Source organism: Olea europaea, unplaced genomic scaffold (assembly GCF_002742605.1).
Source record: "Olea europaea var. sylvestris unplaced genomic scaffold, O_europaea_v1 scaffold1727, whole genome shotgun sequence".
NCBI classification, from domain to species: Eukaryota; Viridiplantae; Streptophyta; class Magnoliopsida; order Lamiales; family Oleaceae; genus Olea; species Olea europaea.
This window is the reverse complement of record NW_019234972.1, coordinates 54,829-82,568: the sequence shown is the minus strand read 5'-3', so window position 1 is coordinate 82,568 and position 27,740 is coordinate 54,829. Positions and strand designations below refer to the sequence as shown.

The window sequence follows — 27,740 nt, the reverse complement described above, 5'->3', positions numbered from 1 at the left end:
TAGATGGAGAAATAAAGGTTGAAAATAAAATATATGAAAGAAAATATAAATTAAAAAAATGAACGGCAATTTTCTCGCTAATATTTAAATCACTCCCTTGTAATTCATTGCGTAATATTAAAAAGTGACACAATATAACTTTTTACAAAATATATAGATATAATGTCACTTTTAAAAGTTAAGTGTCACTTTTATTAACAAGTGGTATTTGCCACTAAAAAAAGTGATAGAAATCAAGAAGGTGACAAACACTACAACAAATTTCAAAAATAAATAAATAAAGTAACAAAATTTTTAAAAAAAAGTGACAATAACTTTAAAAAAAAAGAAAAAGTGATAAAAAATAAAGTGGCAAATTATAACCCACAATTTTCAATATAGCCAAATTATTCAATAAGTTCACAATTGATACAATGAACACTGGTAGTTAAATCACAAGCGCATCAATAACAATATGAACATAAGAATTTATAAGTTGGAAGTGATGAAAATTCAAAAAAGTATCAAACAATAAAAAAAATTAACATAATATTTTACATCTGTAGGATGTATTATTTTAGTCGTTAAGCCATCGTATTTCTTGATAATACTTGAATGCGTGGTCCGTGTGTCCTTCGTTGCAGCCTTCATTATCCCTCTCTTTCCGTAAAATATTTAAGGAATCATTTTGTATATCAATATTTTCAAGCCATCGTGTTCTTTCGTATCCTCTCTCATAATTTCTTGATTTTTTCTGTGTTTTTGGCCTGGACCAGTATATTGAGCCCGGAATCTTGTCCTAAATTTTTGTAATATAATGAAGTTATTGATGATGAAGTACTAAGATACCCAAGAACAACTTAGGCATGTGACACGTGTACCTCCATCTACAATCCCATCTTCGCCTTCAGCTTCTCTGTAATGGCTATCATTTTCCACTCTTCGCTTCCCCCAAGTCCCCATGCTCAATCCCGCATCCCCCTTTCAAGGCAAGCATGCACCTACCCACCCCACCTCAACCCTCCCTCAGATATGTATGTATATGTGTGAATATATAAATGTTTTCTACTTGTATTTAACTGTTTTCGCGTGTTTACAGGAACGTTAGGATCTTCAACTGTGTCTCTCTTGACCAAACAACCAGTGCTTCCTCCACCACTGCCTCTTCCGCGGCAACTGACAGCCTGCGGGTTGTATTTGCTGCCGGGGGCACTGGTGGTCATATATACCCAGCGTTGGCTATAGCCGATGCGCTCAAATCGCTGAATCCCAAAACCCAATTTCTCTTTATCGGAGCCCCCAAAGGAATGGAGGCAAAGGCTGTGCCATTTTCCGGCTACCCTTTTACCGCCATCCCTGCGGCCCCTTTGGTCCGCCCTTTATTCTCCCTCAACAATTTTTTCATCCTCCCTTTCGTAATCACGAAATCCACATTTAAAAGCTATAAAATTCTCCAAGAATTTAATCCCCATATTGTCATTGGCACTGGCGGCTTTGTTTCATTCTCCACCTGCCTTGCTGCAGCCCTTAAAGGTGTTAAGCTCGTAATCCAAGAGCAAAATTCTGTGCCTGGGATTGCAAATTCCTTGCTTTCCTTATTTGCTGATATAATTTTTGTGGCTTTTGATTCAACCGTGAAGTCTTTTCTGCGGAGGAGTAAGTGTGTGGTGTGTGGGAATCCAGTGAGGTTGTCATTGATGAAACAAGTTTCTAAGACTGTGGCCAGGCAGCAATTTTTCCCAAATGTGGCTGCAAAAGAAGGGTTGGGGGAGGCCGTGGGGTTTGGGGAGGCGAAGGTCGTTTTGGTGCTTGGAGGGTCATTAGGTGCCCAGACGATCAATTTCACACTGTTGAATTCATGTTATCAGATGCTAAACGAGTGTGAGGACTTGTTTATTATTTGGCAGACAGGTGTAGAAGCTTTTTCTGAGATGGAAAGCCTAGCGAGGAACCATCCCCGAGTGGTCCTTACTCCGTGAGTGGTGCATAACTTTGACATAAATGCAGTTATTTCCTAATTGTCAGTCTATTTAGAAAGTTTGTTCCCTCATTTTATTGCCTTTAAACTATGTGTATAGTGTGTATAGTGAGAAAGACTGAACACACATCAAAAAGGTGTATAAACAAAACTTGATCACTTGTATATTCATTAATATATGCATATTTTTCATTTTAAATTGAAGATATCTATTTTTGTTATTTGGAGCTGATATAGCTCTAACACGATGCAGGTTCTTGCCTGCTTTGGATTTGGCATATGCAGCAGCCGACCTTGTCGTTTCAAGAGCCGGTGCAATGACATGTTCTGAGATCTTGGCCACTGGGAAACCTTGTATTTTGGTATTGAACTATCTATATTTCTCATGTGTGTATTATTTGGAAGCACTGTGCCTCATACTTGCTGTTTTTAAATTCGGGAATACAAATATTTTCATACTAGTGATCCATTTAGTAGCAAGATAAGATGGAGGAATGAAAAATCTATCTGCAAAGATTTCTTTTGGTCTACAATCTGAATTTAATGATTCGGAAAGAGAGAGAGAGGCAAGTTTGCCTATGTTTACCAGTTTTTATATCCATACAGTTTATAAATCAACTATAATGCATTCCCTCATATCCCAAATTGAGTTCCTTTTAGTTTAATACAAATTCAATAAGACTCAAAGGCATTTATCCTTCTATATTTCTTTATCTCTATCTGTGTATGATAATGTCAAATATGGTGCCACCAGTTTCCATATTGGACTATGTACAGCATTCATAAAGTTGGGATATATATTTTAATATCCTAAAGATCTAATTAAATTACTTCCACCAGAATGTTTATGATTGAGTGTACCCAGGAACTGATAATTTATTTGGCACTTCAAAAGCAAAGCAATCATTCATCAATTCTTAAGAATCTAGATCTCGTGTGCCATTATTGCGTAATACGCAGTTATTATGGATCTGACTACCTGATTTGATGATTTAACTTCCTTTGGAATTATGCAGATACCATCTCCTAATGCTGCTGAGGGATATCAATTCAATAATGCTTCTCTAATGGCCGATTTAGCTGGTTCAAGGGTAATAATGGAAGATGAACTTGGCTCGACAACTCTTAGAAATGCTATTCAAGAAATGTTAGGTATGATAATTTTTCCGTCTGTGTCGATAAGTGTTGTTTCTTAAAACAATGCATCTTATATAGACTACATTAACCTTTGCTTGCATTGGTTTTCCTGTGCGCTTGTTTCTCTCATTTTTGACATTTGGGAATACAAGTTCTCTGATCATGCACTTATTTTTCAAGGATTTCATGTAAAACAAGTTCATCATTTTCACCATGGTAGAAAGACCATTTTACACTCATATTTGATTATCTTCTGATGTTTCCATTATGAATTTGCTTTTTGAGTTTCTGCTCAGGTCATAACTGTATTGTATTTTCATTGACTTCTGAAATATGCTTCAAACTGTTCCATGAATAAGATAAGAGTAAGGGATACTTAACTTTGAACCCTTGCAGAATGTTGGGCTCTTGAAATACCTTTTCTCTAAGCTCTTAGAAAGAAAAAATCAATTATTTGATTGAAGGTATTTCTTATATATCATATTCAAAGGGTCCTCTAGAGCGGGAAGGTCTCAGAATGTATATATCATGTTACCATTTTGCAAAGTCCTAGAAACTTCTGGACAGGCGTCATCAGATTATATATCGTGTTTCCACCTGGCAGAGTACTCTAAATAGTGTGGAAGGGAAGAGAGAAAGCAATAAATAGTATGGATGGTTCGGGGATTTCTATGACCTGAAAAAAATGAAATCAACGAATGCATAAAAATCTTAATATTTAAGTGTGCCGGTTGTGCCCTGTTCCATTTTTATTTCATGAGACTGTCTGGGTTCCATGTTAACATATTTGTTATATGATAAACGCGTATGCATAAATTCTTCACTAGACCAACAGAATTAACCAGGAAGAGGACAGAAAATAATTAAACAGATCTCTGTGCCCTGTCAATGTTTGGTCTGATTGTACCACGTTCGAATGACCAGAAGGTTTGATCCCACTTGAACCATTTTACCCTTGACCCTCTTTACCTTGTCCAGTTCAATGCCCAGGTTGGTTTAAAACATTGCAAAAACATTGAAGTTGGTAACAATGGGAATTACAAGTTGCATGGTTGAGAAAAGGAGAGAAGAAGGAATGTTGTCCTGAAGGTATCCATTTATAGGATCGATTTTTTGATGTTCATAATAAAATTACAACTTCTAAACCATTCATTTGTGTGCCATTTCTCTGCAGTTTGTGCTTGTTTTCCTTTACCTACAGCTTGCTCAACCATCATCCTGTGTTTGCTCTTTTATCTCGATTGCTTAGCTCTGCAAGCAGAAACAGGACAGTTCTACTCTCTTACCAGATTTGCGGGTGGAAGCTATTACACTGCTGCACGATAGATAAATGAAAAGAAACTGCAATAGTTTTGGAGAGAGATAAGCTTTTTTAAGTCCACAAAGACTTAAGACACCTTGTTTACTGTGTGGGGCCTAATCAAACTGTACACTTTTCTGATTGTCCTCCTTGAATCCAAGGTGAATATTTTAGGTGTATTCTGGGTTTAGAGGTATATAAGGTATTTTACATTTGTAATGGGTCATCCTAACACTCCTATTATCTATGAAAGATATTTAGGTGGCTGTTTTATGTGAGACACAAACTGAAAGGCATAAGGATCAACCTTGTGATTTTCTTTGTATCAAAAGCCTACATAGGTGAATGGTAGATTTCACATTAAGGGTGAATTACTTTAAATTTGTGTGGCTTGCTTGTTTTGTGATTGCTTTTCTGATTATTATTGCTGTAGAAAGTAGGAAGTAGGGTTTAATCCATAACATTCCTACTAACAGATTTCACTAGAAAATGTGAAAGGAGAACAGAAAACCAAGGCTACCTTAGTGCCGTAAGAAGAAAATTCCCTTGGTGGGTATCTTAAATCCGTTTATACCCGATGGCGCCCTTGTTGGTCCATGTCACCTGGTTACGTTTGTTATTCTTTTTTTTCCATCTGCTTTGGCAGGATAGGACTCATTAAGTCTATTGGTCCCTATAGGAACTATAAGTCCACTTGGAATTTTATTTCTACCTAGTCTGTATTCAAGGATTCTCCCTGAATTTCTTTTTCTAAGAACGACAAAGGTAAGGGTATGGTGCAAATGGAGATTAAGAACAATGTCTGGTTGGTTCACAAAGCAATAATTGCTTGGTTAACCCTCAACCTCGCTGGATAATGCTAATGACCATTCTCTCAAATCTAGTTAAGGAATCTTTTTGAAACAAGTAAATAGAACTAATATGAGGGAAGATCACACTTGAGGCACTTAATAATTGTCATGTATTTCTAAAAGATATTGAAGGCAAAGAAAGTAACCAATACCATGACGATGAATAGGGGGTCCCACATAAAAATCTAACTAATTGTAAACAAAATAATTAGCCAAAACTCTAGCAGGCTTATCAAGAGCCTTATTAGGAATCCTGGTTTTCCTGTATTACTTTGCTCTTCGTTTTCTTCAAACAGCTATTGCGCGTATTCTATGCTTTGAAAGGGACCTAGCAGTCCTTGCATGATTAAAATAAAATAAAACAGTTTTCTGTTTGTGATAGGTAAAGACATATTGATTAAAATAAAATAAAATAAAATAGTTTCCTGTTTCTGATAGGTAAAGACATATTTGTATACGCTTGTATACACGAAGAAACATAAACACACACCACATGCACAAAATAACATTTTTTAAAGCCAGAAAGCCATTACAGAGAACTTTGCTAGGATGTTTACTGTTCACAAGAAGCTGTGTAAAGGATAAGAACAGGAAATTGAAAGACATAAAATACTCAAATAGTACCTGAGGTCTCACCTTCTGATAAATGAGCATTTGGGTTCCCAACCTGGCAACCTTACATTTCGGTAGCACTCGAGTCTCCAACAATTTTTGACCAAATTAAAAAAAAGTAACTTGTTGTACATGTGACATACTTTTGGAGGGGCAAAATGGTAATTTAGAAAAGAAATAAGAAGCACGAAAATGTAGGAATAAAGGATCATCTTCTCTCCATACCCCCTCCCTGGTGCCCGTCTTGGTACCCTGAGAGGGGAGGGGCATTGGGAAGGGAACGATGGAGTGGCAGACAGTGTGGGAGGAACTGAGGGGTGAGGAGCTATAATATAGTTCTTTTATAATTTCCAGTGATGTATGTAACATGCAAAACACTTGACTTTCTAGTGTTTTTTTTATGGAATTCGACAATTTGTTAGTGGGGTCTGAAAGGTTGTGAACCAAAATGCTCATTTATGCAAAGGTTGACCCACACATGCTCTTTTTTGCATGTGATAGGCAAGAACATATTGCATACACGGCCATACAAATATACAAACATACACTTGCAAACTGTTGTTATACAATATAGCCAGGACAGTAAACTTGGCTATGATTCTGACTATTCATGAAGACCATATGTAGGAAACAATGAAAATTGAACAAAGTGCTACTAGTTTCCTTTTCCAATATTTACTCAGTTGAAAATTCTTGTGTGTGTTTTTCGTTTCCTAAGATTAATATTTAAATGCAAATTATCAGTTTCCACCTTAATATGGACTCCAACTTTTCAGAAAACAGGGTTGCTGTGTAAGATGTTCGCAAATTCTAAAAAGCAACATACACTTCAATAACATTACATGCATGTTTGGCGCGTGGTACTGAATAGTATAACGAACAAAATTTTAATTTCTATTTCTTCCATGATACTGTCTAATACTATTATATCATTTGTACCAAACATGCTACAAATGTTTAATATTCATGAAAATATTTGTGAGTTGGCCCAGACTTCAGATAGTGACCAATGAGCACAATTACTGGGGAACATGTTGAGATGGTTTAGATACATTTGAAGAAGGCGACTAGAGTCACCGATTAGGAAATATGATTGTGGTTAACCTTGAGGTCTAGGTCGTTTTAAAATCACACAGACCGAGGTTATTAAAAGAGAATTTGGATCCTTGTTGATTTAACTTTGGAGATGGCCATTATTGGAGTTGATTGGATTAAGAGGATCCATGTTGAACATGGGGTAAGTATGGGGTGAGGCTGAATTGAATTTATGACTCACAAACTTATTAGTTGGACAGAACATGATTATCGATTTTGCTCCATCTATTTAAACATAATGGGGAAGTTTTTAGTAGTAATAATTTTGCCCATTCAAACATGCCATGAAAGTTTTAGATTCTATTATGATAATCTTGCTTGTTGCAGCACTAATACATTACATAATCCTTGACAGAAAACGAGACTCTTATGGCAGAGTTGTCTGAGAGGGCTTTAAGAGCTGCAAAACCAAATGCCTCGGCCGAGATAGCTCAACATATTATCTCTCTTGTCGACTTATCAACAGCAAAGAAGTAGAGTATAAGTATCATACATTTGTTCACAAGTGGACAGAACTATCAGCAGTTTCTAATTCCGACCTGCATTCTTTCTGTCACTTAATCCGACTTCGACGTGCTTGATAGGTTGGATTGGATTGGATTGGATTGGATTGTTTAGCACTGTCCATTGATGTCATGTACTTTTAAGTCGATTTTGATGCAGTAAATGGGAGATTGTGGAAATGGTCTTGAACTTCACTTTACCTAAGTGAACATTTTGGTACATAATGAAAATCATGTAACAGAATTAGACTGTTATTACGTTGTTCTTTACTTTTATCTGTCTTTTTTCTTGTGAATCTGTTCATAAAATGCAAGTGATCCCCCACAAGCACGGAATTTTCCTGTTATTCCATTGGGAGCGTTATTGCATCTCTTCCTCAACTTTTCTCATGGTTGAAATCTCAAGTTTCTGCCGAGAATATGATGCATCCTGCATTATTTCAGAAGCTTATGTCGAACAACTTTTGTGAATAGCATATGGTAGAGAAGGTTGGTCTCCTTTTCCAATGCTTTGCCCACCAGCCGACCCTACTTTGCTTGGAGCAAGAACAAAGTCCCTAGACGGAACTAGGAACCTAGTAGGTTAGTTGGGTATCTAATCTACAAAGACGCTTTTGATCGAATATCTTAGATTAAAATTGCTTCTGCAATTTGTCCTATTTGTGGCTTGATCTTATCGTGTTTTATTTAGATAGGAATACTCCTCCATGTTTAGGCCCACAAATTAATTTACTTGTACAATTGTTGTTGACAATAATGGATGACAACATTGATGTTGTCAAAATATGGTTCATTAATTTTAAAATCAATTTTTGAAATGGATGAATGTGATGTTGACAAGTATGATTGTCAATCAATATTAGAAAAAATGATTGTTCAAGTAGCATGACTCATTTCTGTTTCGTCACGATCAATTTTGAACCTCTATTCACATAGTGATCAAGAGTATTGCATCTTCATAAAGTCCATGCTTCTAGCCTCATTGCACTTATATTTTTACACATTTGAAATATAGAAGACCCAAGATTTGACAAGAACCAAGATTAATTTGCCTATAGTCAAGTTTTTTGTAGAAGATGTCCCACAATATTTGTTCTATTTGGATTTCTTCTTGTGCTAATAATATTTATATGAAATCGTATATATGAATTTATTAGCACTGCTTACCGATTCTTGAATACAACTTTTGGGTCTTTTTCTTCGTCATTTAGAACCCATAACCATACTAAACCAGAAGGTTGAGATGGTGCTGTAGAAAAAATTGGTTGAGGACCAAATTATAACAAGGTCCCTTTTTTGAGGACTGATGGTGCAAAATTTTCCTTCGTTTCTATAGAATTGGGAGATAAAATCACACACTTCATTTAACCTACCCAATTGATGTTACAAAACCTAGGTAAAAATGAATATTTTTCAAGAAATAAAACCCATATTTATTTTCAGGAGAATTAAAATTAACAAAATTATCTTCTCTATTCTAAGCCAAAAATTTGCAGAATGCCAAAAATTTATATTCTGCAAGCAGGAGAAAAAGAATTGAGAAATAATTGAAAAGTTGTATTCAAATCAAGTGTAATCAAAGAGAGTGATAACAAAGTTAGATCTTCAGCTTATAGTGATCTCAACCGGAATCTTAGTTTCGACTTTTAATCCACACCTCGGTAGCCGACCAAAAACTGGGATGACTCGATAAAGAAAATTATATATTGGAAATGCCACATCAAAGATTTACCTTTCTATAAAGGATGTTGAATTCAATTCATTGAATAAAAATTGAAAAGCAGAAGGATATATGAGAACTGCCAGTATTATGTGGTCTTGGTTTGAGGCATAGCTGATTTTTTGCATATAGGGCAAATATTTTTCTGCACAAGCCACTGCTTTATGCATTGAATGTGATAGAAGTGTCCACAATTCAGTTTCCCTGTTTCATCATCTGTTTCGTATTCCTCCTGAGAAGAAAAGTCGAAAAAGTAATGCACCCGTGGTGGCCTGATTAGAATAACATGAACAATCGAGAAAAAAGAACAGAGAAACGGGGGAAATCAAGAAAATGCTAGAGATGAATTCTTGAAACGAACCTGACATATACTGCATTTCCTTTCTGTTTCTGTGGGGAAATTTGATGATAAATTATTCAACATTGAAACATTAGTCCTCCTCAAACAGCAGGATATCTCGTTCTCCCTCAGTCCAGTGCTCACATGCCCAATTCTGTCACCAAGTTCTAGTAATTCCTGTTCATTGCACCAAAATAACGACATTCCTGACGAAGTTAAAATACTGGGGGGACCAAACATGCACAAAAATGATGAATGTCTTAAAGAAGCAAAAGCAAAACTAGATAGAACAACGGCATTCATAAAGTTACTGATATACCTCATATGACATGTTATCGACATCAAGTCTCCAACCCCTGTATTCATCGGGTTGTTCCGATCTTCCTTCCATTAGCAGACTACTTTGGAGCATTACAATCTACAACCAAACGTAATGGAACTGTAGAGAGTCAAGCCAAATCCAATCCACAAAGTAATTTGATCTATCCATACCATTATTGTAGTAAAGATCACAATGCTCTATGAATCATTACTGCTAGAGTGTGAGCAGAAGAATCTATTCTGTAAATTCGATTTTCAAGGGAATGAAGAAGAAATACATGGTAGAAGAGCACGATTTTAGTCACATAAGCATAAAGATAACCCACAGATAGAAATTTTTACCAATGAGCAGCATTGCTTTCTTGGTTCTTACCTAAGTCTTCTAATTGAGGATGAAAAAACATTTCTTTATATTTGCTTCAGAATCTTCCTAATCGACCACAATGTTCAATGTAGAAGCAACATGCAAATCTGAATCATCCACATTTCAATCCATTCTAGTTTTAGCATAAATCTGGAGAGCAGTCACCATGCTCAACCTCAAACTATTAGTTCAAACGGTGTTCAGTACACTCCATGATGAAAAAACTCTCTATGAACTTGGCAATGAATCCAATGGAGTGGGGGGAAATGTAAACTCCAAATCTATTGGAATAGGAATTTTATTTTATTTTATTTATTTTAATTTTTTTTAAGGGGTAAGTATACCGAGAGATTCGTTATACAAGAAAACACACTACAATGATATAAAACCAGCAATTCACGTGCTTCAACATAACTAGTCAATTGTAAGACTCTTCCGAGAACTTCCTATCTCAATTGCATAACTTTCAGATCCTTCATATAGAATACAATTTAGGAAGTGGCAATGCAAGGCCGACTCATATTAATGGAGAATCTTAATCTTTAAGCATAGCATGGGTTTTGGTGCATAAGATTTCATGAATTCAATTTACTCAATAATATGAAAAATTGAATCTAAAATCTAAATGCTCTTAAATTCATTAAATAGGATAAGGCTCCCTATGAAAATAAAATTACACTAACCTCTGCAAATCCATCACGAAATTCATGTCTGAGATGGTGATGATATCTAGATCCCGAAAAGTCTGCCCGAGAGCGTTGCATTCCCAAGGCAATGCCAGGATTGCGGAAGGGGATATCTTCAGAGGTCACCATTCTCCTCATATTATATGAAGAATGCTGAAAATGAACAAATAAATTCAGGTTGTCGAATGCATAAAATTACCAACCATATTATGCATAAATAGTTCGAATGAAAAATGTCAAAGTGGGGTACAACCTTAACGTTTTGAAGCAAGTAAAAGGTGAAGAACACTTGAAAGCACCAAAATTACAGCAAACAGAAACTCCTAGATATAACTGAGGAAAGTCTAAAAAATGAAAAAAAGGACCATCCTTACAAATTTATTTAGAAAAATTGTCTTCAACATTTCATTAAAGCCTTGTGTGCACAGAATTTGGTGAAGAATACGCAACATCGAATCAAATTTTCAAAACTGATAAATCGAATTCATTCTAAAGTCTAACTTCAGCCAAACAAATCAAATGACAAAACAAATGTACCAATGCAATCTCGAATCCGAAATTACTCTAATCATTGATACTAGATCAAGATAAACAATTTTTTATTTCTCAAGATTAAAACATTAATACACAACATTCTTTGAACTTCATTAAAAAATCAAGAAATAGATTATATTCGAAATGAAATGATTATAGATCAAATGTAAAATTACCTCCCTCGGACTATGAATAATTCTATGAACCCCATCAGCTTTGTTTCTGGCAGAAACTGCAGGCCTTCTTGAAACAACACAATTCTCAGACGCAGCATCCCCGGTGAGACTAATCCCAGGACCACACCATACATCAGGTAAACCAACACAATTCGATGATGATGAATTTGATGATTGGCCATTGTTATTTTTTACGTTACTTGTGACAGTAACAGCAGCAGTAGAATTATTAGTGTGTAATTTGCTGTTATTATTGGTGATTTTCTTGTTCTTCACCTTGTTAGCATTCCAATTGGCCGATGTTCTTATCACTGCAGGATCTGAGACCTTTGAGTAGGCAGTGCAGCCCAATCCTCTGAATGTTGCTGTTGTGAAGTTCTTTATCTTGGTGGAGGACGTGGGAAGGTGATTTTGGCTTCTGGGCTTTCTACATTTAGTGTGTTCTGCCATTTTTGAGGTGTCTGCAACCGACGCAGACATGCGGCACAGTCTTGAGAGAGAAAGAAGCAAGTACGTGAGATCTTGAGAGGGAGAGAAATTATGGAGTCTCGTATGGAGAATGAATTGTGCGTAAAAATGCTAACAAATTTCAAGAATGCGAATTTGAAGAGTAATACTCCTGAAGGAACGTGTGTGTGAGAGAGGCGATGGGGGTGGAATTTTATGTTCTTGACTTGCGAAGTGATAAATGGAATTCTTGAATGGAAAAGTGAGAATTTGAAGAAGGGAATAAAGAATTTTATTATTATTCCTTTTTATTTTTTGGTACATAGTACTCCACATTGTAGAACTAATTATACAATATATTGAGGTTAATAAATCGTTTTAGTAATTTTTGAATATATAAAAATAAAATTCGAGAGTCGTATACGTGAAGTCATGTCACTATAAGTTAGTAAACAAACACAATATGCAATAAATACATAGAAAAATATGTTGTCGAAAAATATTAAATTATTTTACTAAGGATTTTAATATGTTAAATAAACAAGCAGCAAGAAGCGAAGCAGAAGATCTTATAAATTAAGAGTATGATCAAGAAGTATGTCATCACATAAATCTTCTCATTTTTATAATTAATACAAGCAAAGACTAATAGATAGAACTCTTGTGTTAAGATAAATCACTAGAATTGAATAGTGTAATAAATTTATAATATTGATTTTCTCTTGTTTTATTGAGTTTATATTTTTTAATTTCACATTGATACTGTGGAAAAGTGTCCTTAATTGGTGGAATAAATTTGAAAAAGTTGGAAAAATAACATTGCACCTTATTCTTTAGGAAGAGTTATAATAGTTTGGATCCCTAACGAATTGGAGAATGTTGTATATAGGTACTTAACCTATTGTTTTAGCAGCTGCAGTCTCCAACCTTTTATTTTTGTAGCATTCAGGTCCCAAATAAACATTTTTACTCTTATCCTTGATTTAAATTCAATACCTCATTTGAAAGAGGATTTTATCCTTATATTTAGTTAAAAAGTAAATAAAATAAAATAAAACTTTAACATTTAACATAAAAAACAATTTTTTACACAAAGGTAAAATTGTGAATAGGAGGTTTACATACTACAAAAATAAAAGGTTGGGGGTTGAGAATGCTAAAATATTAGAGTTTGGGACCTACTTCCTACTATTTCACTAAAATGGAGACTTCATCTGTAAATTTTCCTATTCTTTATTTTATTTATTTTTGATGGGTGAGCAAATTGTCATTTGGATTGGTTAGGTGGAGTCTGTTATGTCTTCTTGCATCCTGTTTGGGTGACTAATTGAAACATGAATTAAGCTAGTTATACAACTAGTTTGACATCCTTTGAGGTGTCAAAATCGATGTAACTGATTTGAATAAGTGTTGTTAAAATTGACGATAAAATTGTGTGTCATGTCAAATAATGTATACAAAATTGTCTGCAAAACCGTTGAAACATTGATCTAAACTCTTAAGTTTCACATAAAACTTTTTCTTTAATTTTTAGAAGTGATAAATGGAATTCTTGAATGGAAAAGTGAAAATTTGAAGAAGGGAATAAAGAATTTTATTATTATTCCTTTTTATTTTTTGGTATATAGTACTCCACATTGTAGAACTAATTATACAATATATTGAGGTTAATAAATCGTTTTAGTAATTTTTGAATATATAAAAATAAAATTCGAGAGTCGTATACGTGAAGTCATGTCACTATAAGTTAGTAAACAAACACAATATGCAATAAATACATAGAAAAATATGTTGTCGAAAAATATTAAATTATTTTACTAAGGATTTTAATTTGTTAAATAAACAAGCAGCAAGAAGCGAAGCAGAAGATCTTATAAATTAAGAGTATGATCAAGAAGTATGTCATCACATAAATCTTCTCATTTTTATAATTAATACAAGCAAAGACTAATAGATAGAACTCTTGTGTTAAGATAAATCACTAGAATTGAATAGTGTAATAAATTTATAATATTGATTTTCTCTTGTTTTATTGAGTTTATATTTTTTAATTTCACATTGATACTGTGGAAAAGTGTCCTTAATTGGTGGAATAAATTTGAAAAAGTTGGAAAAATAACATTGCACCTTATTCTTTAGGAAGAGTTATAATAGTTTGGATCCCTAACGAATTGGAGAATGTTGTATATAGGTACTTAACCTATTGTTTTAGCAGCTGCAGTCTCCAACCTTTTATTTTTGTAGCATTCAGGTCCCAAATAAACATTTTTACTCTTATCCTTGATTTAAATTCAATACCTCATTTGAAAGAGGATTTTATCCTTATATTTAGTTAAAAAGTAAATAAAATAAAATAAAACTTTAACATTTAACATAAAAAACAATTTTTTACACAAAGGTAAAATTGTGAATAGGAGGTTTACATACTACAAAAATAAAAGGTTGGGGGTTGAGAATGCTAAAATATTAGAGTTTGGGACCTACTTCCTACTATTTCACTAAAATGGAGACTTCATCTGTAAATTTTCCTATTCTTTATTTTATTTATTTTTGATGGGTGAGCAAATTGTCATTTGGATTGGTTAGGTGGAGTCTGTTATGTCTTCTTGCATCCTGTTTGGGTGACTAATTGAAACATGAATTAAGCTAGTTATACAACTAGTTTGACATCCTTTGAGGTGTCAAAATCGATGTAACTGATTTGAATAAGTGTTGTTAAAATTGACGATAAAATTGTGTGTCATGTCAAATAATGTATACAAAATTGTCTGCAAAACCGTTGAAACATTGATCTAAACTCTTAAGTTTCACATAAAACTTTTTCTTTAATTTTTTTATTGTCTTTAAGCTCTTGTTTGAGCCACATTTTTTTCATCAAATTACATTATTTAACAGTGATTTGACCTCATTTCAACCACACATTTTTAATAAAATAATATTACCGGTAAATCCAAAAATTTTTCTTATTTTTTAACCGTACATTTTCTATCATAATATTATTTCAAAATGTATTTTTTGAAAAAAATGGGGCTCAAACAACACCCAAGTAATTAAATAATTAGTTTAACAAATATTTTTAACTAAAGAACCCTCTCCATCTTCCCTTTTCATCTTTGATAATTGTACTCTTTTTTACAGCAAATTGATCTAATATTAGGTCCATGTTTGGTGTAGTTAAAAATTAATTTTCAGTAAATTTTGATAAAAATTGATGAAATGTGTTGTGAAGGGTTGATAAAAAGTCTTGGTTTCAATGTAATGTGTGATTAAAATTAATTGTTGATTTTAATTTAAATTTTTATCAACTTTTTAAGTTACACCAAATAAGTTTATACATGTCATCGTAATGTGTCTATGATAAATAAAGAACTTTAGGACTATCCTTCATTGGAGGTTGACAAGATAAAGACGTGTGAAAATAATTTGTAATCTCTCATTGTTACTCTATGAAAAATCTATAGCACCAAATGAACGTAATTTTCATATCGAGGATAAACAACTATTTATATATTTCTAATTTTATTCTGTTTATCATTAATCTCAAGTTCAGGGCGAACAATTTAGTCCACAACAAATTTTTCTATTCGAAATCAACTTATTTTATTCCTATTTTTCAACTTCACTTAATGCTTCAGTTATTATTAAGTCAGTAACTCGAGAAAAAGGAGATAAAATTTATGTTTTTGTCAACTAGAGAATATAAACAAGATTACATTGAGATATGAAGTTGGATATTACTTGACATGCTAAGATGCATCAAGGTCGTCTAGCAAAGATTTTTACTTGAACCTTTGCATCTACTTTTCCTCGAAGAATAAATTTGAAGCCATTATTATGAATTAAATTTTAAAATAATAATCAAAATATAAGCAAAGCGTACATAGAATTATAGTGATTCACTCGCTACACATACAAATTGTTCCTCAGAACTCTTAAATCAATTTATTATCGAGAAGATAAGTGTAGAGTTAAATTATTTGTCCTTTGGAGTGGATCTCGAACTTATTACAAGTTTGCAATAGGAAGGGTTTTTCTAGGAAATAGCAATATATGTTTACGTTAAAAATAGTTATCATCATGTGAGGAAGTCTATAATATGTAATTATAGCCCCTCGGGGCATAGTCCAGTGGTGCAAAAGATAGGAGTGAGGTTATCTCACACTTTGCTAGCAGTCGCAGTGTAGGGGTTCGATTCCTAAAATATGAAATTGGACTCTTTGTAGGCGGAGTGTATAAGCAACTCTTATTCCCTTACCTGTTGGGACACATCCTGCGATTTACCTCCTTCATGAAGCTCTAGAGATAAGACGGTAGGGGCTCTCAAGATTGGGGTTCAACCTTTATAATATATAACTATATATGATCAAAGTGAGTGGGGTCCATGAACCCATACTTTCCTTCAACACTCCAATTGATATTATAATTTGTGTCTGCATTATATTTATTTATAGATAAATAAGAATATTTCACAATCAAATACTTTTTCTTTCTTTTGCTACAAGTTACTTTTGTTTATTTTAAAAGTAACTTGTACCTGTAGAAATTCGGTCTATTTGTCGCAATATTGAAGTTTTTCGTTTAAAATGTCTTCTTTATAGCTCAAATAACTTTACTTTTCGCGTCATTTTTTTCCATAAAGACGTGTTCAACTTGATCAAATTGATTCCATGGTTAAAGTTGGTTGAATACGGTGTATTTAGTCGTACTAGACTCGACCCTTCATTAAACGTTCAAATTTATTAAGTTTTATAACTACCAGATATACTTGATACTAGTGTCTTATTTTCATCTTGAACAAATTCATTTTTTTGACTTTTTTCTCTTATGCAACTGTTTCAAACATTGTGCTTACGAAAATGTCTCAATATACATTACTAACTTCAAATTCATTAATATTTTTTAAAATTCGCAAACTAATTATTGTCGAAATGCTAAATTTTCGTACTGTGTCATCAAAATGAGTTTTACATGTAGAATAGTTTTTGAAAAATGAAACACAAATTGTAGGACGTGCCATTGAAATTGTTTATATTTTTAGGGAGGAAGGTACAAATAGTCGAAGTCATGATCTCTGTGAATACTATCATCCTTTAAAATTTGAAAAAAAATGAGGGCCAAATAGGAGCTAAAGTCGTTTTCACTTGACTTTCTTTCATTTGGTCACTTATCGGCGATTATAGGAATAACGTCATATTTGTTTCAAAATTTTCGTCTCCTGACGAAAATTTTGAAACAAATATGATGTTATGGAATATTATTTTTTATGAAGAATAGGTGGTTAAAAAGAAGAAAAGTTTTCGATTTATGTGTAATATTATTTTTATAAAAAATTGTGTAGTTGAAAATAGGAGAGAGAAAAAAAATAAAATTGGGCCAAACATAGGCCTAATTTTAAGAGGTAAAAAAAGTAACTAAAATTGATAATGAGGCCCCTAAAGGAAAATAAAAAATAAAAATCTGTTTCATAAGGCATGATGGCAGTTGTCAATGTAATAACTAATAACCATCACTTTCCGACATTTCATTCAAATCTTGACATCAAATTATGAGTCTTTCACACGTTCAACGACTCAAAATCTCCAAATCAAATGAAAGTTAGTCAATGGCATGTGACATTTTCTTTTTAATATCATCATTGAGTCATTTCAAGATGGTTATTCATCAGTAACGATTTAGATTACAATATTATTTCTATTCTTAAGTCCATGTACTTTACGAAATCTCGTTTGTAAAGAGGTGCATTTGTTAAACTATATTGTTCACTTATCATCTCGACTACATACTGAAAAGAATGTCTTAACATCATCCACTTCGTCCTCGCATTTCTCGCACGAAAGCAAGAATTTCCCAACTGAAAAGTCTTTGATGCGCATATGCAAAATGGCAAGCTAAAATAGGCCAGTATTTCTTGTCAGTAGGTCTGAAATGTAGTGTATTCACGATCAAAATGTTAAATTCGCACGCTGCATCCTCAAAATATGTTATCTATGTAAAAATCGCATTAGCCAAATGCAGTTTTGAAAAAAATGAAATACAACATTTCGGTTGGTTATTCATGAAGTTCAATTTAGCCCCTGTTTGGTTTCCATTCTTTTCTTATTAAAATGAAAAATATGACCGTTATCCATCACATTTAGCCACCAAATTTGAATTTCTATCTCTTGTGTGGGGTCTGTAACGACTATATTTTTCATTCTTCCAAAAATAAGAAACAAACAGGGGTTTAGATTGCAATTTGCGTCTATTGTCGAGTCCATGAACTTAAGAAATGGTCATTTACCACATATCAACCTAGTTTATAGGAGTATACTAAACATTCATATTTCTATTTTCAAATAGTCTTCATGTACAGAAGATTTTCACAGAAGACTTATCAGGTTTCAAATTTGCTGACGTGGCAAGGCAGGAGGAAATTTTTTTAAAAAAAATAGATTAAAAGGTCAAAAACGTGTGAAAGACCATTTCATTTCCAATTCTCTGTTTCTCGCCTTTGAAACCCTAGTGGCAATTTAAATCTGCTTGCCTCGCCGATCGGCACATCCAGTAGCGACCTGTTCTTAGACTCTCTGGTGACCATTTTCTTAGTCGAACTCCCACCATTTCAGTTCTCCGCCTGTGATTGCTTCGTACAAACACTGTAGAAGAGATCTCCGACGAGAAATTTGAACAAACGGCGACGCAACAGTGAAGAACTATTTTGTCCAGATTTACCCCAATCATTGTTGTGAACAAGTAGCATTTTTATGTTTTTTTACCCTTTTTTTACCGTAATCCCCGTTTGAGCTACCATTTTACTGCCTTTTATTCGAACAATGTTGTTCTTTAACAAACCCAGATTTTACTGCTGTAATCATGGTTTGGGTTTCCATTGTCGATTACGAATTTTTTGGCCTGTCTTAATTTGTTTCACATGGAGTTAAAATTTGTTTGTGTTTCTGTGATGGTGGAATATTCGAACAAGGTAACACTTTTATGATTTTGAATCTTCAGTAATTAATTCAGTTTTAGTTTACAGAAGTTGGCATCAGTGGCCGTGTAATGGTGGAATATTGTTTGAGTTCGTGTCTGTTGATGTGTAATGGTGGAATATTGTTTGAGTTTGTTGTGTCTGTAATGTAATGAGTCTTCAAGGTATTGAGTTTGATGTGCAGTTCTGTTTGTAACTTGTTTCTTGTCAATCTCAGAATTGAGGTGCAGTTTCGTGCATAATTTTTTCATTTTGTGTCTATAATGAGTTTATTCTCAATCTCAGGATGAGAGTGCCAAATTTTGGTATTTTTCACAGTTGTAAAAGCACGGCGCATTACTTCAGGGATTGCCCGATAAAAATTCGATACCCATGGTGTCCACGTGGAATTTAAATATATTTTGAGGTTGCAAAGGACACCGATAACCAGGGGAGATTATTCAAAACTTGTAGTGACAACTGTGGCTATTTTGACTGGGTTCAAAACGAAGGATCAAGTGGTGAATCAAGTACCGTTAATGAAGCGGTGAATGTTGTGGCCAACAAGGAAATCGAAGACTTGCCAAGCATGTTTGACTCTCTTGCTGTAATAGCCAAGAAACGAGGCGTCGAGATTTCAATGACCTTGACGTCTCGTAACGAAACAGGACACGCGGAGGAGTGTAAGAAAGGAAAGGGCCCGGCACGGCATGCTTGATAGTTAGTTGTCGAACAAGTTGTATTTGTTTTAGTTATAGAACAATGGTATCGTTTTGTATTTGTATTTGTATTTGTATTGTGTTCGTGTTGTATTTTGTATTAGCTATCGAACGATGGTACTTGGCAGCTATTTACATCATTGTGCTATAATGAGAATTTGAACTGCCTTTTTGTCACAATGTTGTAATGAATTCATGTTCATCTACTATCACTTGAAGTATACAATGTCAGGTGCAATTCCCTACATCCTGCATGAGAAAATGGACAACAATTTGCCATTTTTTTCACAAGAATTTGAGCTTGTTTAATTACATATTGTAATGAATTCATCTTCCAGCGTGCTTAATTCTAGTGAGATTCTTAATAATATTTGTAAAGAGGTTGCTATCTTCTCCAACACCAATAAAGTAAAGTGCAAGTAATACACATGTTAGCATTTCATATAACAATAGTACTTCCAGTAAATAAATGATAAATCTCTCTATCTTGACAAGCAAAGATTTCATTTACTTTGTGCCAACTGGACACAAGCAGGAAAAAAGAGACAAAAATGAGCCAGAATAAAATCAAAGCTAGTCTTTAATATAGATGAAGATATTAAGGATGGTGGTAATACACAAATTGGTGAAACCCCAGCGCCTAAAGTCATCAGCTTTTACAAACGATTCAAACAACCCATAATGAAATCAAAAGCCCAAAATAAAATCAAAATCTTCAACGTTCAAGTGCTAGAATGCTAAAATGTGAAATCCACAAGTTGTTCATTGTAATTCTTGTTGGCGGCCACTGTCACCCTACATTACATAACACCCCAAATAAGGCTCCGAGCAAATGAAATGAATGAACTGAAAATATGAACCCAACGGCCTAGAAAAGTTCATACCATAAAGGATTGCGAACATGCGAACGATGTTAAGGATAAAAACTGTTGAGAGGCGTCAACATCTGATACAACTTCTTCCGCAGTACTATGTTGACCTGTCGGCCGCTTGCCTTTTGTTGACGTCGAAGTTGCCTATATATAGATGAAAATTAATATTAGAACTCCAATTGAAACTCAGTTGAAAATAGTAACGAAATAAAATATAATACCTTTGCTTTCTTTAACGTTAACTCCAACAGTCCTTTTCGTCGAAGTTTCCTTGGCGCACCACTTCGTTTTGATGATACGGGATCTAGTACATTGACGCCGGAACGATTCTGAGAATCCGTCCCGCAAGAGATTACATGACTAGGATGACTACCACAACTCGACTTCAGCTCCTTCGCTTGAAGTTTTATCCAATCCATTACTGCAGAACTCCATTCTTCATCATTCGCAACAAGGTCAGCCACCTCCGAAAATGCTCGACACATATCGTCGTACCTCAATTGTGCCGGAGAACTGACCAACCCATCGTAGTACACTGCCACCCTCGTGTGTGCCCTACTAACATCCCTCCTCCATCTTCGTAGAATAAACTTGTCCGACAAGAACTTGACATCATTACGGATCAAAACAATGAATGCATGCCTACAAACTATCCCTCAGAACTCAAATAAGTGACAACTACAAACAATGTCACGTGTCTCCCTCGTAAATGAGACGAAAAAGGTCCTCTTCGTCCGATGCGCTCCATATAGTAGGACATCCTCCAGAACCTTGTAAATCGTCCCTGAACATCCCTCCGAGATAGATATGATGTCACAATAAACCTTCCCGATGAACTCGTCCTGAACCTCTCTGAACTTTGATATGGTGTACACCTTTTGAAATTGAGTTTCCATATCATAATTTGTGACACACGGCACCATTTGCGCATAAGACTTGAAGTCAGCCTGAAACTCCTTCTCAACCTTGCTCCGCAGTGCTCTTTCGTATTGTTTGAAAAATTGTTTCAATGAAGTCTTTGAATGCACGTATCCATCGAAGAATGCATTCATGCTCTCACTTCGTTGTGTTGTCAACATTCCGGCCCAAAATGTGGTTTTCAAAAAATATGGAACCCAACGACATCTACTTTCAAACAATCCAGACAACCAATCACTATCATACAAGTTGTACCTATCAATCATCCCTTTCCACCATTCTTCAAACTCTTCAACGATCTGTGAATCATACACTAATCCATGTATAGTGGAAAAGATCGACGCTTTATCAACATGATAGTCAAACTTCTCAGGCAACTTCTTCAAGATATGCCAGAGACACCACCTATGCATCGTATGTGGAAATACAATCTGAATCGCATTCTGCAGAGCCCTGTCCTGATCAGTAATTATTCCTTTTAGTGTTTGACCGTACATGCACTGCAACCATGTCCGGAATAACCAGACAAATGTACTAGTGTCCTCATTAGCTATCAAGCCACAACCAAGTAGCATTGATTGCCCGTGATGATTGAGGCCAACAAATGGAGCAAACGGCATGTCATATTTATTTGTCAGGTATGTCGTATCAAAGGTGACAACATCACCGAACTCTTTGTAAGCTTGCCTACACCTGTTGTCTGCCCAAAACACGTTCTTAAGTTGGGACTCCTAGTCTAAATCCATACTGAAGTAAAATCCCGAGCGTCGTGCTTGCATAGTCGCAAAATAAGCTTTTATTGCGGCGACATCTCCATCTCCGAGTCTTAACCGTCGCACTTGTTCAATATAATTTCGACAATCTTTCTCAATGAAAGTCATGGAATCATAACCACATGCTTCCACCATTGCGGAGTTGTAGGTTTTGTGCAAAGGAATTCCCGCCATGTCATTCACTTCGAGCTTTCTTTTGACATTTGCAGTCAGCTATCGGTTGCATCGATACAACCTAGACTTCGAAGGACTTGTTTTATGATTGTACTGCAAGTAGGCTGTATTGACTCTCCATTTTCCATTACTCAATAAAGACGTCGAAATTCTTGCTTTACAATCAATTTGACTGGTTGGTTGTTGCTTCAAAGAATTGCTTGTACCATAACTTCTTCTGCCCTCACGACTACAAGTAAACGTTGCAGATCTCACAACACTAGCATGTCCCTTTTTTTGAATTTTGTTTCCTAACTGGAAAACCCACTTCATAAGTATATTTCTTATAGAACTCAAACACTTCTTTCTCACCATCGAACATCATACCCACCTCGGGCACACTCACACCATCTCCTTCGAACTTATCATTTTCACCTACGTATGCATTGTTCGTGACATTGTCATTCTCAATTTCAACCAATAAATCATCGTTCTCCTCTTCCATAGATTCTAGTCCTGCAATAACATATGCATCACAGAGACATTAACGCATAATCGCCAAAACTAAATGAATTAGTTTATATTGTGAACTTTGAACTGTCGAACAGTATATAATTTGTTCTTTAACTACAAACACGACAAAAATTGTATCTTCACAAAATGCACTTCCCATAATAGATGTTATCTTCACAAACACAAAATTTTTATTATTTAGTTACAGCAACTTCCCTGCCATTTTATGCTATCTATCTTCACAAACACAAAATTTCAAATTTCAACTGCCCAACAAAATTTCTTGCCTCTATCTTTGATTTAGTTCTTTCTCATACTATAATTTGAGCAAATACTCTAAAGGAAAAAAATTAAGGACTGAGTGCAGTCGAAGCCAGAAGTTAGGAACCATAAAATTTTCGCATAAAAACTATCATTGTTGGAGAACGGACAAGGGGACTGGAAGCATCATCAGTTTCTGTTGAAATGGAGGCAAAAGAAATTGACAAAGCTTTAGTAAAATAATGAATATACATTTCCCCATTCTGCCATCCAACTCCATATCTCAAAGCTGCCGTCGATTGATTGGTCGAAGATAGAGAACGGACCGAGCAAAGGAGAAGCTTCAGTCGACGCAGTCAATGATGGGGGAAAACAAAGAAACAGCTTCAGTCAACGTCGTCCATGCTGCGGGAAAACATTGTTCAGAGATGGAGAACGGAGGAGAACAACCGAGCTTCAGTCCACGCCGGCGCGGTGGGGGATTTTTACGGATAAATTTACTGCTGTTTTCAAATTTTCAAATCTGCGTCAGAGATGGAGAACGGATGGCAAATGTCGGAGATGGAGAACGGACGGCAATAATTTTTGGTCCATGCCGACGGGCTGCAGAACGGGCGACTGATAGGGCACCGATTTGGTGGAGGGAAATGTGAGACTAAAGTGTAGTTTTCCCACGTTTTGTTTCACTTTTCCCCCTTTTTTTCACTTGCCATGTCAGCAAATTTGAAATCCGATAAGGTGCCTGTGAAAGTCTTCTGTACGTGAAGACTTATTCTTCTATTTTAGGTCGATCTAGTTTCCTACCGTAAATAGAGGAATCCAAAGCCAATTTTTTGAAAGAGATAAAGACAGAAAATGTGAGAAAAATCTTGTAATCTTCTTCTCCACGACGGAAAAATGTACATGAGCAAGTATACATATACAGCTCTGACATTCATGCAAACCATATAAAACTTAAATAATGTTGCGTGTGCAGCTTTCCCACATTAAGAAGGACAGTGCTGGGTATACAGGCCCAGCACCTTACAGGTCACATGGGGTGGGGTCGATTTTTCATTTCTCTCTCTCTCTCTCTTTTTTTTAATGGTATTTGGGCCCGCGTGGGGCCGATCCCATGTGAGGGGTCGGTAAGACCCCTACACAGGGCTTTGTTGCATTAAGAATGACATCCTCTTTGTTTTCAAAAAATTGTGGGCGGAAAAACAGTTTTTTTTTTTTTTTTAACTATCTAGTGTTACCATGTGGTACAATGTGAATAATGATGTCAAAGATAATTTACGTGTACCATGATTGATAAAACTTCGAGTCAAAACACTTTCGAAGAAAACAAAAAACAGACAAAATAATTCATTTATTGCTTACATTTTTAAATGACAAATTTGATAAAATCTCGTGTTTAGTTCTTCTTATTTCATCTAGTAGTGATAACTATATCAAACAACAGAATAAAAATGTGGGAAATCATCTTGACAATGATTTATTTGATTTTTTTCTCTTTCACTGGTCCTCTCGGAATTTTCCCTAGAACTTCAACGTCAAACTTCTGGTACCGTGTTTTCATCCGTCCGTTAATTTTACTTGCAAGATCATCCACTTCATCCTCGTATTTCTCGTACAGAAACGGAAGAATTTCCAAGCAGAGAAGTCCTTGATGTACACATGCAATAAGAGGAATTTTGCGAGATTCGAAACCGGCAATGATAAATAGATATAAATATAGCAAAAAAGAGGGAAGAAAAAGTCAGCGGTGATAAGTTATAGCGAAATAAGTATTAAAATATATTTGTATTTGTCAAAGTTGAAAATAAGTAAGTTACTTATTTTGGGAAGTATTTATAAATATATTATATTATGGATCTCAAGAAATGTGCTAATAGTTTTGCTGTATTATAAACAATTTATAAACATTAGCTAAATATGAGCTAATTTTGATGATAAGGTTATTTTCAAATTAACCCTTTTACTCGAAAGAAATGAGAAAGCAACAAATCCAACTATTTTTTAAAAATAAGTAACTTTTAAATTTGGCCCTAAAAGTATTTTTTTAGCTTCATAAACTGGTGCATAAAGATTTAGCCTACCCCAAAAGTCTCCATGACTAGCCAACTTTAAATTTTAGCCCACCCTAAAATCTAATCCTAGTTCTGGCCGATCTTTACTTACCGAAAAACAGAAGATTTAAGGTGCTGACAGAGCTTCCAATAACTGAGATTACCCAGAGAGAAACAAGTATCTGTAAAAAAAAAAGTGAAAACATGATTATAATTAGGATAAGTTAAGGAGAATCTGTGGAACGGTTAAGTTGGTTTTGTTTTGGAGAAAAATATTACTTAATTTGCATACCAAAAAGAATAGTTTTGGATTATTTCCACTTGCAACATAATGAAGCTCTGATAAGAAGTCGTTAATTTTTTTGTGAAATGTTGAAGCAACATCTCTGATTGCAGGCTCTTCTAAGATGGTTTCGGGAAGTCTGGGTGGCTTCCTGAAACAAATCAATGAATTGTTTAGAGACGTAATTTAAATAAATATGTCTATATTTACTCGACTAACTTGACGATAAGATGATTTAATGTGATATTAGAGAAGATAGAGATGTAAGTTCCAAATTTTGTTGTTATCCATTTACAAAAGTTGAACGTATGACCTTTAACAAAAGTTGAATTTAGCTTACACGTGTGTTGAAGACATGAGCATATTTGGCGATAGTGCTTTTCAAATAACTTTTTATTTTTAACCATCTTCAGATAACTTATTTTTTCTTTCTTTTGAGTAGAAGTAAGTTTTTTTTTTTTTTTTTTTTCAAATGTAACGCTTACCTTGTTATCAATGTGTAAAAAGAAGCAATTTATCTTTAATCTTGATTAATAAACTACTTATTTACTTCTCATTAAACAAACTTACAAATGAACTTTAAGCTTAGAAAAACATGCTTATAATCTTATAACTATATTTGTCTCGTCTATAACTGCTACAACTAAAAGAAGTTTATTCCGTATAAATCTTTAACATAAAGATTTGGAGAGATGGTTAAAAAAAGATATATTTCAAGAAACTATACAATATTGGACAAGATAAAGAACAAGAAAACTAAGAGTATGTTTGATTGACATGGAAAATATCACTTAGAAAAGAAAATATTTTCCATCTTTTGTGAAAAATAAAAACCACCTCTACCCAAGAAAAATATTTTCCTTAAAAACAAGGAAAATTAGACATATTTTCAAAAGTTGGAAAGTATTTTCCATGAAAAAAATAGCAATCTATTTTCAAAAGTTGGAAAGTATTTTCCATGAAAAAAATAGCAATCAAACACTCCAAGTAGGAATTTGGGTGGAAAGCTGATATTTTTCATGGAAAATAAATGTAATTAAACACACTCTAAATGTTATCTTCTGTAGAGCTATCTATTCTTACCAAACCGACGTTTACTTGTGTAAAAATTAAAATTATGGACAAGAAAATTCTGTTGAATACAAAGTCTTTTATTGGGATTTACTTGATATTATCCAATTTAGTACAACCCTAATGATTTTTCCTATTTTTCATTATTAGATTGCCTTACCATTTGAAAAAATCTGCCCCTGCTGACCAAATGAAGACAACTAGCATTGTAGTGATGAAAATGTGACAAAACAGCGTCACAAAGGTGTATTCCACAACCTCAAAAAGAAACCATATTGCTGCACTTCCAAAAAGAATTGCAGCAGAAACTCTTGTGTCTCTCCATAACAGCACATCAGCAACTGTAAATTCAATTCATAATCACTTATGACAAACAAAAATAAGCAAGAAAAAATTGACATAGTATTAGAGTACATTTGGATACTTGTTTCTAGTTGTTTACAAAAGTCAAAAAACCCGTGATTTTGGTCAAACAACGAACCATAGGATAGTACCTTTTCCTCCTCCAAGAACTGCATGTATCGGCCTTTCCCGACCAAATAACCTTGTCCTTTGCGCTGAACCACTGTCAGAACCATACGAGGAAGAATCCATGGTGAATTTACGAGTTAATGATACAAGACGAATAGCATTTTGTAAAGAATAGATTTGTTATATAAGCTATCATGTTCTGAACTTAGTAGCTAAGAAAGTTGCAAAGGGAATGAAGAAAGGTATGGCTTGAGCAAGTTTTCCAAGTAAACTATATATGCTTGCTTTCGCAAGATCAGATTACCCTTTTGGACCTTTGTTTATAGCATTGCTTTTTGCATTTCATTAATTAATAGGCTGCTTTTTTTCTTTGATGTCTTAATTTTCATCCTTTCTTAAAATATAAATTTTCGACACAGTCCGACCAAGATTTTTGCTATTATTTTATAGCACCGTGACATGGATACTTTTAAAACATGTTTGTTTGATACGTTATAAATATAATGTACAAGATTTTAATATTTTTTTCTTTCATGGAGGTGTGGTACCATCGAGGGTCGATTTTTTGTTCTGAATAACACAAGGGAATATAGAAAGTGCAGAGGAAAGGGTACACTAGCAAGGGACATGGAAAAAGATGGAATAGAAGGTATGGGGCACTAAAAG

The 27,740-nt window shown here is 34.4% G+C and overlaps 4 protein-coding genes across 5 annotated transcripts; 1 reads left to right on the top strand and 3 right to left on the bottom strand.

The window, feature by feature from the left end:
• Nucleotides 1–601: 601 nt before the first annotated feature.
• Nucleotides 602–7,731, top strand: LOC111377818 (UDP-N-acetylglucosamine--N-acetylmuramyl-(pentapeptide) pyrophosphoryl-undecaprenol N-acetylglucosamine transferase). Of its 2 annotated transcripts, none has more exons than XM_023000946.1 (5): nt 602–968; nt 1,079–1,954; nt 2,211–2,319; nt 2,974–3,109; nt 4,344–7,286. In XM_023000946.1, the coding sequence occupies exons 1-5, from the start codon at nt 901–903 to the stop codon at nt 4,418–4,420; spliced, it is 1,266 nt and encodes a 421-aa protein (XP_022856714.1). In that variant the 5' UTR covers nt 602–900; the 3' UTR covers nt 4,421–7,286. The 2 variants fall into 2 exon arrangements, with proteins under 2 accessions (XP_022856714.1, XP_022856713.1); XM_023000945.1 differs by lacking the exon at nt 4,344–7,286 and adding an exon at nt 7,308–7,731 and having other exon boundaries at nt 606–968.
• Nucleotides 7,732–9,001: 1,270 nt separating this feature from the next.
• LOC111377817 (E3 ubiquitin-protein ligase MBR2-like) lies at nt 9,002–12,264 on the bottom strand. Its single transcript, XM_023000944.1, has 5 exons — nt 11,597–12,264; nt 10,884–11,039; nt 9,835–9,933; nt 9,537–9,692; nt 9,002–9,407 (listed from the first exon to the last, which is right to left on the bottom strand). Exons 1-5 carry the CDS (start codon nt 12,074–12,076, stop codon nt 9,264–9,266), a joined length of 1,035 nt encoding a protein of 344 aa, XP_022856712.1. The 5' UTR covers nt 12,077–12,264; the 3' UTR covers nt 9,002–9,263.
• Nucleotides 12,265–20,470: 8,206 nt separating this feature from the next.
• Nucleotides 20,471–22,445, bottom strand: LOC111377822 (protein FAR1-RELATED SEQUENCE 5-like). The gene is made up of 5 exons (XM_023000950.1): nt 22,247–22,445; nt 21,267–22,198; nt 20,802–21,185; nt 20,593–20,724; nt 20,471–20,503 (listed from the first exon to the last, which is right to left on the bottom strand). Exons 1-5 carry the CDS (start codon nt 22,443–22,445, stop codon nt 20,471–20,473), a joined length of 1,680 nt encoding a protein of 559 aa, XP_022856718.1.
• Nucleotides 22,446–24,521: 2,076 nt separating this feature from the next.
• On the bottom strand, nt 24,522–27,287 carry LOC111377816 (reticulon-like protein B9). Its single transcript, XM_023000943.1, has 5 exons — nt 27,098–27,287; nt 26,764–26,944; nt 25,542–25,683; nt 25,362–25,431; nt 24,522–24,845 (listed from the first exon to the last, which is right to left on the bottom strand). Exons 1-5 carry the CDS (start codon nt 27,195–27,197, stop codon nt 24,676–24,678), a joined length of 663 nt encoding a protein of 220 aa, XP_022856711.1. The 5' UTR covers nt 27,198–27,287; the 3' UTR covers nt 24,522–24,675.
• Nucleotides 27,288–27,740: the final 453 nt, after the last annotated feature.